This window comes from Apteryx mantelli, chromosome 2, assembly GCF_036417845.1.
Source record: "Apteryx mantelli isolate bAptMan1 chromosome 2, bAptMan1.hap1, whole genome shotgun sequence".
NCBI classification, from domain to species: Eukaryota; Metazoa; Chordata; class Aves; order Apterygiformes; family Apterygidae; genus Apteryx; species Apteryx mantelli.
Genome location: NC_089979.1, coordinates 46,237,838 through 46,252,719, shown reverse-complemented (window position 1 = coordinate 46,252,719; position 14,882 = coordinate 46,237,838). Strand labels below are relative to the sequence as shown.

Below are 14,882 nucleotides of genomic sequence, written 5' to 3'. Positions count from 1 at the left end.
TGGACAGGAGGACTGCTAGGGCTCCCATATTTCCCATTTGGAAGATCCAGGACAGAAATGTGAATGTTTGAGCTACACAAGTTACATTTGTAAGGCTTGTGGGTTGGGAATGTGCTAAAATAGTGGGTTGTTTGGGACTTCCAGATAATGTGTAGCCTACTGGGAACTACTATTCTGGTAGTAGTAGTAGGGTTGCTTTACTCCTAGCACTTCCACTCAGACATACAGCAGATGGTGTGGGGAGAGGCAGGGACATTGAGACCTTTTATATCTCCTCCCTCAGTAAGTCTGCATCTGGACAGTAGGGCCAGAAAGTCCAGCATGGGCAAGCTAGCCCTTATATGTCCTTTCTCTACCTCTGTCTGAGTGGGTTGCATGCTGAGACTGTTCTCTAGCAAACTTTTTTATTTATGCTGAGGAAAGTTACAGCAAACCATAGCCATAACTATATTTAATTAAGTTAACTATGATAAGATTACATATTATTTGCTGTTATATTACTGAAGTATATCTTGCCCAAGCTTTCTATCTTTATCAGTATTTCTATGGCTACTTTGTCATTTCTGAAGTCAAAGTGCTTTGAGATTCTTGTTAACTTCCATAGTTAGGAATGAGAAGCAAGTACTTGCTGATATTTCAGTTGAAGCATAGAAGTTAAATATCTAGCCCAAGGTCAAAGAACGAGTCAAGAATGACACAGAGAAGAAAACTAATTCCTATTTCTTTTCTTTAAAGACTAGATGATTTTCTTTTCTTCTCCCCTTCCCTGCAGTCAGAATGCTGATAAAGTAGGTAGGGTTGAAACTGGGAATATTAATTTGTTGACAGTATGAATAAGTTTGCTCATGCTAGAGCTTAAAATTCACCTTAGGGTTCTTGCTTTCATTTAGTCAGTCCTTCATTCTTTGTCTTGAAACAGACGTGTAGGGGAGTCTGACTACAGCGATGGAGAGGAGGATTTTTACTATACAGAAATCAGGCTCAACACGGACTCAGTAGCTGATGGCTTAAGCAGTCTATCTCCAGTCTCTCCATCTTTAGCATCTCCTCCTTCCTTTCCTGCCCAAGATGCAATCCGTCCTGAAACTTCCTGTGCCAAAACTGAGACTAAATTGATGACACCTCTGAGCCGCTCAGCTCCTACCAACCTCTACCTCGTACACACAGACCATGCTTACCAGGTAATGCTAGTGTGAGTGAACTGCATTGATCACACTGACATCGTTAATGTATTAACAAATGTCTAATCATTATGTTTTGACTTTAAAAAGCCAAGTCTATTTTCAATGAGTTAACAAGATTTGTGGAACAGCCCAAGGAGTTTACCTCACTTAAATTTAGATGTCCGCTTCTGAGCTAGTTGTTTATTTGTTTATGCTCCCACCAAAGCCAGTGGACTTTGGGGTGCTATTTTTCCAGCCACACATTGGAGCTTACTTCAGGTTGAAAAGAGTTGCTCTGTATATTCCACTGACTAAATCAGTTAATTCTCCACTAACTATAAGGAAAGCCCAGGGTGACAAGCTCAGATGCAGTCTCCTGTGTTGTAAACATCCACATTCAGTCAGCTGAATCTCTTCCAGAGTTTTAGTTTCAGCCCCACTTGTACTGGATCTGTCTGTAGGAAAATTCCCAAGGGATGCCAGGAACAATTAATTTCCATTATTTGTACAGTGTAAGATGTCAGTTTGCCTGTGTGAAGTAGAGCAGGAAAAATGAAAAAGCATACAAGGTATCCTCCTACTCTTAGAGGTAATTCTTTACAAATGGCAAAAAGCCAATTGGATCCAAGGTGCTGTTCCAAAAATTTCCAAACTAAATTCAGACAGAAAGCATTAATTGTAAAAGTGCACTAAAATCTGACATATTTTGGTCTGGATACCATATGAGAAAAAAAGAATAGAGGCTTTGAAGTAGTGTGGTCCATGACCTGCTCATGCACCAGAGAAATGAACTCTCTTAAAGTTTATCAGATGCAATAACTTTCATATACAGCATTGTGTACATTAAACATTTTTGTTGTACATCTGGAATAGACCTATTAAGAGGACGTAGAATTGACAGACTTGTTTTAAACTCCCAGGCACTGCAGAGGGCATTGCTGGAGTTTAGCACCTCTGCTGGGAACTGCAACAGCTAGCATACCAACCTGGGTACTGATCAAGGGAGAAAGTCCTTGTGCTCTGCCTCTCAGAGAGCAAGGCACCAACTCTAGGCTGCTGGGAAGTGTCTCACTTCATTTCAGATTCACAGTCTTGAAACTCTTCCCTGGAATTTGGACACTCACTCAATCATTTTTCACAGAGCAGAGGAAGGAAATGCCAGCCCTTTCCCTTTTTTTTTTTTTTTCCCCAGCCTTTGAATAAAGCACTTGATTAAGGAAGTCCCAAATCAAGTTTTTCAGCTGCTTGAAATGGATTTGAATTGAGGTATCGCATGATATGAGACTACATATGTTTGAGCCCTAGGTCTTACATTTAATCAGAGAGGAGTGACTATGCATACTGTATAAGACATTCATGTTGGTAGTGGGAGACATGGGTCCCTGCTCCAGTTAACGTTTAGGTTTTCCTCACAAAATGGAGCAGCTTCTATGGAGAAAGTCAGTGGAAGCCTGTGCCAGAAGCCCTCTAGCCCCACAAGAAGAGCAGTCTCTGGGAGGGAAGGTGGAGTTTCAGCTCTCGACAGAGAGAGGAAAAATTAAACTCAGCTTTCGTACATAGCATTTAAGCATTCTTAAGACTAATCTGTTGTGTAAAAGAGAAGAGAAGGGAAGATAACATCAGCATCTTTAATACCACCATCTTTCATTCAGTTTGCTTGGGGGAGCAAGCCATATACAAAATTTGAAAACTTTTCTTTTTTTTTCTTTTTTTTTTTTTAACTTCTGATTAAAAATAGAATTTGTATCAAAACCAAAACAAAGTATTTAATGGGAGTATAATGATAAAAACAATCTCCCATATGAGAGTATGAAAGTGGAAATTACTTCGATGGGAGTGGAGGCAAAATTCGAAACTTAAGAAAATTAAATAAGGGAGACTGGATAATGTCCACCCCAGAATTCCTATTAAAAAAGAAAAAAAATATGCAAAAGCCAAGGCTGGGTCACAAGAATCCTAAACAAATCTGTTAATTTGAATTTTGAATGTGATTAGAAAATGGCAAATATAATACCTGTAGTAAGAAAGGAGTAAAGGGGAAGTGATCAAACAAGTCCTGGCTTGTTTGTCTGATGAAGTCATATGGATGAGGAAAGATTTAGGTGAATAATTTGAAGAAATTGTGGTAAGTATAGCAAATGAAATGAACTGCAGTGGAGGAAAACCAATGAAAGATTATGCTGGAACAATCAAGATAAAATAAGGGCTAGTAGGGGATAGCATTGCTGTCTGTGAAGACAGTGAGGGGACAAACATGGGTGGGGGGGGAAGGACAAGCACGTGTTATTTCTTATAAAGGGTAATGTTGGCACATGAACAAATAATTATCAAATGTCCATAAATATATGTAGACTGGAAATTAGATGAAGGTTTTCTAGATATTTAGGCACTATGAAAAAGTTAAGCACCACGGCATTTTAGGCAACAGCAAATTAAACCCATTTTAAACTTTTCATATGTCGCATTTTATTTTGAAACTAGCGACTGTACCTGTTAAATTTAGCTACAGATTAACTGTAGGTGGCCCCTTTCAGCATTTAGGATTTCCCTTGAAGGTCTCGTTAAAATACTTGAGGAAGTAGCCATGTTGATCCTGGCTTTGAACTAACATCCCAGTGGCATGCAGAACAGAGGCACTGCCTCACTTTCAACCAAGCTGCCATGAGCTTTTTCTGGCAGGAATGCTGTGGTCGTTCACTGAATCCCATTTACAGAGAGTTGTGATAAAGCACTACTGGTACCATCTGGAGTTGCCAATTTTTTCTTGATGCCTTTCAGTGAGGCTTTTGTATTTTAGGGAACTCAGTGGACATTTGCTTCCTCGAGAAGGTCATATGTTTGTATTGATTCTCCCAGAGCTGTCTGCAGGCTCAACAACATGTAGAGCATAACTGCGGTGGATAGAGTCATTCAGTGGTCTTGGTTTCTTTTCCTTGGAGAGATTCCAGGGGATTGCTTCAGCACTTGTTTACCCTGAAGATTATCTTTAATGGGGACTATCAGATTGTAGTTTGTCATCACTCCATCTCCGTGTGGCAGTTGAAGGAAGCAGTCTATTCTGTGAAGCAGTGAGACAACTTGAGCAGCCTCAAACACAAACAGTTCTTAAATAAATGTATTGTGCTATTGTAAGGCACAGATAACTGAGAGACGGAAGGAAAGCTCATTTTTAAGAGCCAGTTCACTGTAAATTTAAACCAGGAAGTGTTTTCTGTGGTGAGAACTTGACTCATAAGAGTCAAAGGAAGCCCTTGTTCATGGTGGCTGCTCACACTCCTGCTAAGTAGGGTAAGTGCAAAGTTATGAATTTCCTGACTGTATTAAATAAAAAAAGATTCTAAAAGATGTGCTGAGAAAGAAAAGAAAGAATGCAGAGGGCTCAGAGCCCAGTGAGGAGGCTTGGGGAAGACATAAGATGAAAGATGCTCAATGATCTGAGCCTGGTATTACAACCTAGATGGAAAGAAAGTAAGAGTTCTGAGAACCATAACAGTTTTGAAAGATTTGCTTTAGCTTGGTCTTTTAAGAGCTACTATTGTATCCCAAGGATGATATTAGCTCCTTGTTTTTATTAGGGAAGGCTGTTTTAATTAGGATATTTTAAAAGTATATTTATCTGATAAGGTCAAACCTTGTTGATTGTTAAACCTATTGTCCCCAAACCCTCTCCATCCAATCTTTAGTTGGTTAAACCAGCTGCCATCAGCTTCCTTGTTTGTCATTGTGGAGCAGCAGACCATTTGTAATATTTTTTTTCTGCTACCTGGCTTTTTTTTTAAAAGAGGTTTTTTTATATGTGGTGTTTGAGTTCATATTTTTTACCAGATATAGCTTTTAAAGGTTTTGTGTGGATTCTCAGGAGATTTATGGTCTGTCTCTAAACAAGAATAGTGATATATAAAGATGTTCTTTCATTACTGCCTCATCCATGATTATCCTGCTCAGGAATAGTGCAGAATGCTTGTCACTACCAGCACTGTGAAGTTATTTTTCACTTCTGAAGGTCTTTTGTAGATTTACAGTTTCAAGGAGTGAAAGATCCTTTGAAATGCTTTGGAAGAGGAATGGTTCTTTTTACTGGAATAATATTTTCTTTTCAAACAGGCCACTCCTCCGGTGAACATTCCAGGGTCAACAAAATTCACTCCTAATGGCAGTAGCTTTAGCATCTCTTGGCAGTCGCCTCCAGTTACTTTCACCGGCATTCCAGTAAGTGAATGACAAATAAAAAGAAAAAAGTTTTAGAATTTTTTTTTTGTTTTGTTTCACAAGAATTGTCTCATGATAGATGTAAAGGTGACATAACAGGTACAGAAGAAAAACAGATTAACTATATGCCCCAGTTTGCCTGCATAACTGATTTTAACACTCTTTTGCTGGTCTCTTGAACTCAGTGTAGTTACTTTTTTTTTTTTTTTTTTTTACATCAGTGTGCACAAGCAAAGAATTGGATCTATATATGTATTTTTAAAGCTATATGCTTGCAAAAGAACATTCTGGTAGATGCAGAGCCTGACACTGCATGCCCCTTTGTTGTGCCACTAAAGGATTACTTATAAAACTAGACAAAAAATCAACAAGATGATGATTATGCTAACAGGCTAGTTGGGATCAAGCAGTAGGGCTGGTATCCAGCTCTGTATGAACTCTGAAAACAAAGTACATTTGAAAGGCAATGGAAAGTAACAATAAAATGAAATGCTAAATCTGATTCCAGTAGGCTGCATACATGAAGCCTCTATTGACAGCAGAAATTTCTGTACTTTTATACAGAAGATATGCATTTAATACATACTGCATTTTGATAGTACTGCGTATTGCAGTTTGACAGCTTTTGAATGAAGTATTAGATGTAAGGTCAACCTTGACCCTTTCTTCAGAAAAACTAGTGTACAAGGCCTAATTTCACGAACAGCACTGCAGAAATGGGATGTTCGCTTAAGCACAGACTTACAGTAATCCTAAACATAATAAAACAATATAGCTGTAGATAACGGTAAAGGGAGTTCAAAACTTTTCTAAGGATTTCAAAGGGATTAGGTTTATTGTATGGTGGATGCTAATGAGGAATGTAAATCATTACTTTTCAGTACTGGAAAATCTTCTGTATAATAAATAGAAATAAATATGCATAGAATATATCCTAATTTTTATTGGAAAACATTTTTCAGCGTATCAGTGATTGTTCTCTAACTATAAACCTGCTAGATATCATAGCATTTCACTTAAAATTACACTTTATGAATTTTTAGTGTGTGTTACGTAAGGCACATTACTCTTCCAAAGAACCATATAGCTTTTTTTTCTCCTAACAGTGAATATTAGACATGGTGATAACAGATACTGTTTCCCTCTCTTTTCTTCACCAAGTGAATCTCCAAAGCTTCTTACTGTCAACCTTTGGCAAATCTTGGAGATTTTCTGCAGAGGCTGTGGTATCCTGCAGGGCTGATAAAAAATGAAAGTGACTGAATCAATTACACTGCACTCTGCCAATGAATATTTATTAAATTCCATCAAGGAACAACTAACAGTGAAAGACATCATGCTGGCAGCAATTTGAACAAGAGCGCCTTGACAGAGCATGCCATCCATAAAGTTCCTCGAGAATTTGATTTCACAACAATGGGATTGATACAGAGTAATTATGAAACTGGCTCCTTTTGTGGAGTAGCAGAAATTGGTGCCAATAGTGTTGGAAATCTGAAAATGCAATTAGTAACATTGTAAATCAGACACTGAAGAGGACAGGATTAGACACATATGTGTTGAGTTTACTTGTTCAAGCAATAACATTGATCTGTGGCTATAGAATTGAGAGTTCTCAAAAGAATTTAAGAAATGCCAAATCACTTTCTGAGAATTATATGAAGATGCCAATGATTTAAGTACAATTTAAAAATAATCCCAATATGAAAATCTGTAAAGCAGTGATGACAGCAGAATGAGCTATCCCAGATAGCCCAGGGAGCCATACAAACTGTTCTTTTGTCTGTTTCTAACAACATTTATAAGGCTGTTTAGCCCCCCAAAAATCAAAAACCTTCAAAGTTCTCACACATTTCACTGTTCTGTCATCTGTGAGGTCATTTAAGAATTACAAAGGCTTGCCTGCAATGGGAAATTATGTGCAGTAAGTGAGGGTGTAAATGCAAAGTGATATTAAATCACTGTACATTCTCTCCAGTTTCAAAGTAAATTAGATACTGCATTGTAAAAGCAGGGCACTGTCAGTTCCCACCATTACATTGCGTGCAATAACTTCTCTACTGTAGGAAAGCTGTACTGGTATAGTGGACTACCTTCTCCTTCTCACATGAGGTTTATTTAAGGCCAGCCTGTACAACAGAGCCAGCACACTAAAAACTCATGCCCTGAGCACAAAGCATAAGATTCTTTGTGAATGTATTCCCTGAGATTAGAGGCATAGCTGTATCAACAAAGGGAACTTCAGAGAGCAAGTCTAAGCCATTACTGCTTGCAACATTCTTCTTTTGGGGTTTTTTGACACCCACCTTAGGTGTCTCCCTGTTCATTACTGCAGACATTGAATTCTGATGACACTGAGCTCTGCCCACTCGCTGTCTGAGGAATGTGGGTGTTCAGGCACACATTATGAATTCCATTAAGTCCTCACTTCCGGGCAGTCTTTAGCAGGGCAACACATAAATGCCTTTGTGAATGTCGCATGTACTTCTCAGCAACTCCCTAAGCTCCTCAGAATGTGCGGTACCTAAGCAGGAATCAATCAGTAACAGATTCAATATCAATCAGCCTAGATTAGATTAGATTAGAAACCATATCAATCAGCCTAGAGTAACTGCTCTAGGCTCAGAGATATTCACAGCATCTAACCTTAGATGTTTTTGTGAAAGTCCTTAGCTATCAAGGAGGAAAGTTAGGGGTACCTTCAGCGTCCTTAATCTTTGTGCTCTGAGCCATGCATAAGTTATTTCCCACCTACTTTGGGAATTTACATCTTGTCCTACCCTTCTTCCAAGATAGCTTTGCAGGTACAAGAGAAGGTTGACTGTTGGTGCAGCTAAGAATCAATGCTAGATAGGATTCTCCACATGGAGCAGAAAGGAACAAGTTCATGAAAAAAAGACACAGCAACCTGCTGTCATGACTGCTTGAGCAAGGGGCTTGGACTAGATCTCCAAAAGTCCCTTCCAACCTCAGTTGTTCTGTGATAGGCATGTATGAGGAAGCTGAATGAAATTATACAAGTCATTTCTAGTAGGATGAACAGCAGTGGAGTCTGTATCACTTAATACTGGAGGACTGGCTGACTATACAGTTCTACTTTTATTAATGTAAGATAAAACTTGTCTTGCACTCCAGCATGATCTCTGCTGTGTGATATTGATACTTATCTGGCTGTTCATGAAACCCAAAAAGGTTGAACAGGAGAAAATCTTTTGAGTTTTATTATCTGATGTTTACAGATCACAAATCATCTTTGTAACTACAGTTCCCCCTAGGAACCATAATTGAAACCTCTAAGTCTTCCATTTTAACAAATGTATCATTTCACATTAATTCTCTGTATAGACAACACTGCAAATGTGAAAAGCCTCCAAGGACAAGGATTGAATTCTAAGGTCCTCCTCTTAATATGCAGTTAGTGTAGTGTACAAAGAAGTCTAGCCAACTGGTATTGTTTAGACCTGCTGCAAAGTACATTAAAATACACTAAAGCTCAAATTCAGTGCAGTCTAGCCTTCTTGGTACATTAATCCATGGTAACCATAGTGTAGAGACCCTTCCTGGAGTATGTGAGGGGAGACAGTCTACACATCGCAATTGCTGCTCACTTCTCTTCTGCGTTTGGAAGCAATCAAGATAATACCATAGGAGGCCATGGAAATACTTTCTTGTTCAATGATAACTGAGGAATATGTTGAATGTCAGGTAGTAGTGATAGATATCCAAATTTTGTGGGATTTAAAATGTTTAAGAGCCCTAGCAGATTTGACTGAGATCTCTGGTTGCTGGTAATTACTAAAAAACTGTGAAGTGTGTGGTAAATGCCAAAGACTAGAAAAGTGTTATTGCTTTGCCAATATTAAAACAAGGAAGCATTTTATCTTCTATGTTTCTATCATTCTTTAGTAAAACAAGAGAAGTAGTTGATAAAGGATAGAAAAATAATGTCAATCAACATGCTTTTATGTAAAGCACAATTTGTCAAACAAACCTCATACCAGTCTTTAAGGATATTACAGGTTTGATTGGATAAAGGCAGCTGCACGAATCTAACATGTAGATTTTGTAAGGCAGCAGATATTTCAAATAAAAAGTATGTAGTGCCAACAGAGGACATACTGAGCAAATTAAGATCTGGCAATCAGACCTGGAGAAGCAGTAGTAAACTGAGAATCTTCTTCACTGAGGCAGCATCACCTCCATAGTAGGGCTGATGCTTTTAAGCATTTTTGTAAATGATCTGGAAATAAAAATATAAAGTTACCACTGATCTATTTTCTGGATGACTGAAGGATTGAGTGAAACACAGGATAGTGATATATCATTGTATACTCCATTTGTTAAGTTGGATCCTTTTCAGATCAGGTGTTTTAATTGTGCAAAATGCAAGATTGTACTTATGAAAAAAGGGAATTTGGATAATCCCTGGCATCTAGGGGGGCACTGACCTTAAAAGTAAAGACTGCAGAGGATCTGGGAGTTGTAGTAGACAGCAAGCTGCTCTCAATATTGAGGAGTGGTAGGACAAAAGGAGCTAGTATGGTCTGTGGATGTGTAAAATGAGATAAGGCAGAGAAAGAGGAAATTTGCTTAAACTTTGGAGACATGAAATATTATATCAGTAATGGTCTGAACTTGTGCAGAGTGTTATTACTGTGAGCTGCACATGCAGCTAAGTCAGAAACTTCTGTAGTTACCAGCTGATAGTAAAAGTTGAAAGCATGCCTGCTGTTAAAAATATTAATTCGATTTTTTTACTGTGGAGTACCTATAAAGTAGATACTAAGCTCAAAGCACATTCAATAACTGTCTTCAAGTCAGGTCAGTTCCAGTTCTTCCAGGAAGATATTATAGGACTTCAAAAGGACAGGAGTGAAAAGTAATAGTTATACAAGGAACTATGACAGTATCTGCAATTACTGGCTGCAGTGCACAGTGTCTCTTCCATGCACCAAGTGCCTGAAGTTTGCTGCATTCTGTATATGTCAAAAAAATAGTCTTCCTAAGTATAATTTTTTTCTTGTGTTTTAGTTGCTAAGTGGTTATGGCCTTCATCCAGGAGCAAAATAATCCCCTAGCAGTAAATAATCCAGGAATTATTTAAGGCCAAGCTTTATGCTATGTTACCACTTGAATTATGTTGCCTACCCCCAAGCTCCACTAGCAAGCTTATTTGGAAAATTTTGGAGGAGCAAACTACCCTGTTCATTCAGGAACATTCATGGAAGAGGAAACAAGGTGAGGAGGTTTTGAGTGCAGAGAAAAGGGTACTATTCAGTACATCTTGTTGACAGCCTTGATCAGAAGGACCATCTTGCACTCTCATTAAAACCTTGAGGCATGCATTAAAAACGCCCTATAGCAACCTCCCTCTCCAAGGCTGATATCTCCATAAAGAATACAAAGTCACAGATTATAGCCACATGTGAAATCCCTTTATTTCATAGGGAGTTATTGGTACTGATCTTGTAGCACAGGCTGGTGTTTCTTTTTCCAGCTATTTTCTCTGCTTAAATTGGAACAAGTTTTAGTAAGAACTGTTCAGAGTTCTTAAAAAGAATGAATGCATGCATTTTCTGTATTTCCCAAAAACTGAAATAATGCTGGTCTGTATTCTAGTTTGCTCTATTTGGATGATAGAAAGTTCAAAGAAGTGAAAAGGAGCTAGTATAATGTACCTGATGCTAAAGGACATATTTCTAAATAGACTCCCAACTTATTTATGTTTGCATGTTATATAATAACCTTCCCTGAATATCTTTGCCACCATGCATCATGAATTGCGTTTTCTGGGAGAAAATTCTGTTTACCTATGATAACCAGCAGAAGCTTCATTGCCAAAGAATTAAAAGTGTGTTTATATTGCATTCATACCTGTATGTACTTCATAAGCAGCTTTTTTGTCTGTATTGACAGGTCTCACCAACTCATAATCGTCCTGCAGGGAGTGGAGAGCAGAAACAGTCCCACACAGTTCTTTCATCACCGCCTAGAGTAGCATTTGGCTTGAGGTACGGGACCATTAGCTCCTGCTGACAGACCAGCAGCTTCAAAACTTAGAGGTTATTAAGTAAATAAGATGTCAGTGGCCAGAGAACCAGAAGAACCACAGCACCAACTGTGATTCCAGTTGTCAGGCAGTTTCTTACTAGAACGCTTCAGAATAAGCATTCTAGACCTATTTTCCTTTTCATTACCATCAAAGCTAAAGATCTGGGGAAGAATGAGTTGTTGAGAAATACAAAAGGCAGGCTATGAAGCAAAACCCCAGGACCTATGCCAGAAAAATCTGGAGTTCAGATGCAGATCTAAATTTCCCTGTAAATGGATGTTATTCAGATCCACTGTTCTAGTTTGAAGCATCCCGAACTTCATTACATGGCTTTGCTTTTTTACCTGAGAGGCTGGGATGTCTTGTGTGTTCATCACCATTAACTCAGGGTGGTATTTGACTTCAGTTAAATTATAAAAACATATCTTACAACAAATTAGGTAAAAGCAAAGCTTTGTGCCTTGTCTTCCTGGATATAGGCTACATTCAGTTCCATTAAAGATAACTGATGTTTGACCAGAGTCTGCTTTAAAAAAACACTGTGTTCAAAAAAATTATGTTCAAAAAAATTATGTTCAAAAGATCTAACTTCAATGCTGAGTTTCTTATAGTAAAGAAACTCTTAATTTCTCACAGTCCTTGAAGGGACTGTACCCTAATAAGTGACCAAAAAGCAAAAGGAAAATTTCACACTTCTCCGTTTCTTCATCGTTCTCAGATCATTGTGTGTGCTACAGACTGAACTTGGAATCTTCCCAGTTCATGGATTGTGCCCATTAATGAATGTTCAGTAACCAAAATGTGTTTATGTATGCAACAGAGTAATCACCAGGTGATTCCCATCCCTCTTCATGCTGTGCAGTATTTAATACAGATATTAAACAATTATGTCTGTACTCTTGATTTAAAGATGCCAGGACTTAACTTTGGCACTACTGTTAGGAGCATTGATCACTCCTTGCAGTTCTGCTCCTCAGTAAGTTTGCTGGTTGGCTATGTGTCGAATAGAAAAATACCATTTTAGCAGTTACTTTGACCATTTTTTAAACTTTTTTTTGTGAACTTTAAGTATTTGTTATGAGATGGACTACATGATAATTGTATAGCTTTAAAAGCAAATACTCCTTGCATTCCTGACTTTGGAGGTGAAAGAGAAGGAACGCACATGAACGTGTTGCAGCTGAGGGCAAGGGTTAAAACTTGTTTCTAATCACCTAGGTTTTTTTCCAGTCTGTTTACAGCTAGGCTCAAAGTAAACCATGCAGTAAGGACTGATAAACTTAAGAGTTAGTAGCTTTTCCCCTCTTTTGTATAGCTGCTGTATGAGACAGAGTCTGTATGAGAGAGTTTTGCTGCTCAGAGCGATGCAAAATATTTGTACCACAGCTCTAAAGCAAAGAGAACTTTTGTCTGACATGACTTGGACTGCATTGCAGAATAGTTGCGATTATCCATTATGCCTTGGCATTGATGTGGCTAAAGTAAGGTTATATCTATATAAGGGTTAGTCACTGGCTGAAGTAAGGGTTGTATATTACTGGAATGAGCCTTGGAATAGAGGAGCAGGTCCAGCAACTGCCACAGAGCCTGCAGAAGCAGGGAGAGAAGGACTGATCCCTCCAAGCTGTGCAATCACAGCCGTGTGTCCGTTTGCTTCATCAGCTTCTTGAAAGCAAACAAAAATCCCTTTGAAACACTGGGGGTTCCCTGCAATCTGCACTCTGTTAGCTTACTGTCCTGATCTTAGGGTGATAAAGCTACAAAAACATTTTGTTAACAAGCTTCCCTTTCTCTCTGACAGGAAGCCTAGAGGGGAGGGGAAAAAATGTCGGAAGGTCTATGGGATGGAGAACAGAGATATGTGGTGTACTGCCTGCCGGTGGAAGAAGGCCTGCCAAAGGTTCATCGACTAAAGATTGGAATTATGCAGAGGATTTGGGGATGGGGGAGGACAGCAGCAGAACCAGATTGCTGCAGCTGCACTGTATCACTTCCCATTTTCCCTCCAGTGATGTGGTGTTTGTTTTTTGGGTTTTTTTCAATGGTTTTTTTTTTTGAAGAGCTTTGTATTTCAAAGTGAAGCACTTATAGCCAAGGAGAAGCACTAATCAAAACCTGTGTGGAGCAATAGAGCAAAAAAATAATAAAAAACAAAACCAAGAACATGCAACAAAATTCTGTCTTACTAAGTATTGAAACCAGAGCAGCTATTAGTGTTTTTCTGTAAAAGAAAGGAAAAAGTTAATTTTTTGCTAACTCTATGAACTACTTGCTCCTTAGGACCATTTTTAACCATTTCAGTCTCTGTGTTGTGAACGTCTGTATTAGCTAAACTGAACAATTTTTCTTTTCCTGGAACGAAGATCTTTTTTTTTGAAAGCTTTCTAATAAACACTTCAAAGTCATATAAGCTACAGTTTACTCAACAAAAGCTGTACCAAGACTGGAGCCTGCTAAATAATTCTCCTAATATGAATGATCATGGTTATATGATATTTTTGGAAGGGGGATGTGGGGAGGAGTTGGATTTTTGTTTGTTTGTTTATAGGAGAAAAGTCTGAATTTGCAAGAAGAACAAGCAATGTTCCTGGAAGATTTTTAAACCAGACACAGACCAGCAGAGTGAAACAAAGTAATTTAAGTACCAAATTGGATTTTGATCCTCTAGAGGAAGAAAAGCAGCAATGGAAAGTCACCAGCAGATGTTGTCACAACAGAAGTTGAGGGAAGAAATCCACTGATCCTTGATTGAAACCCGTAATAATATAATTGGGGTCCAGTAGCTTTTCTTATCACTGTCCCTTTTTCTAGGGAGGATTAACAATTGGACCAGCTCATCTATTGCTGCAGAAGCCCTATAAAGAACTGGTAAATGCAGCCACTAGGATTTTATGTAATAGCTATTCAGGGACATGATCCAGCCCAGCAGTTCTGCTCTTGTTTTCTTTTCTCCTGTTTGAGAGATTGTTGTTAAATTGATGCTTTGCTCAGGTTTTTTTTTCCCCATTAAAGTTGCTAACATTTATTTTGTACAAAAAATTGCTAGAGAAAAGAAAATGCCCCCTTTCCACAACATCATCCCAGAAAGAGAAGTACAACAGCAAAGGAGCAACATATTTATGGTAAAAGTCCATTTCTTAACTCATTTTGATATCTGATTTAACAAGTTTTTATACTGGCAGTATTTGGATAGATTTGGGTACTTTGTATCTTTGTCCATTAGAAAATATACACCTGAATGCAGAAAGCTGGTGTTCTGTCCCAACTTATATGGAATTCCCATTAATTAATAGTTATTTTAGTGGAAAAATGATATGAGGATTTCCTAGGATATGAATGTATACCATTAAATAATACTTGCCTGTTAAACAAAACAAGACACCCACAAAGAAAACCACCCAAGCAAAAGTTTGCCTATTAGTAGGGGCATGCAGGCCCACTAATTTCTGGATTTCTTT

At 38.3% G+C, this 14,882-nt stretch overlaps 1 protein-coding gene across 2 annotated transcripts in view; it reads left to right on the top strand.

Moving 5' to 3' along the window:
- Positions 1 to 14,018, top strand: part of ZNF704 (zinc finger protein 704) — a 91,466-nt gene extending 77,448 nt beyond the window's left edge. For both annotated transcript variants that reach the window (XM_067290578.1, XM_067290577.1), the window contains exons 6-9: positions 920 to 1,181; positions 5,268 to 5,372; positions 11,289 to 11,383; positions 13,226 to 14,018. In XM_067290578.1, the coding sequence (XP_067146679.1) occupies positions 920 to 1,181; positions 5,268 to 5,372; positions 11,289 to 11,383; positions 13,226 to 13,337 (574 nt within the window). In that variant the 3' untranslated portion in view covers positions 13,338 to 14,018. The remainder of the gene's footprint in view (positions 1 to 919; positions 1,182 to 5,267; positions 5,373 to 11,288; positions 11,384 to 13,225) is intronic.
- Positions 14,019 to 14,882: the final 864 nt, after the last annotated feature.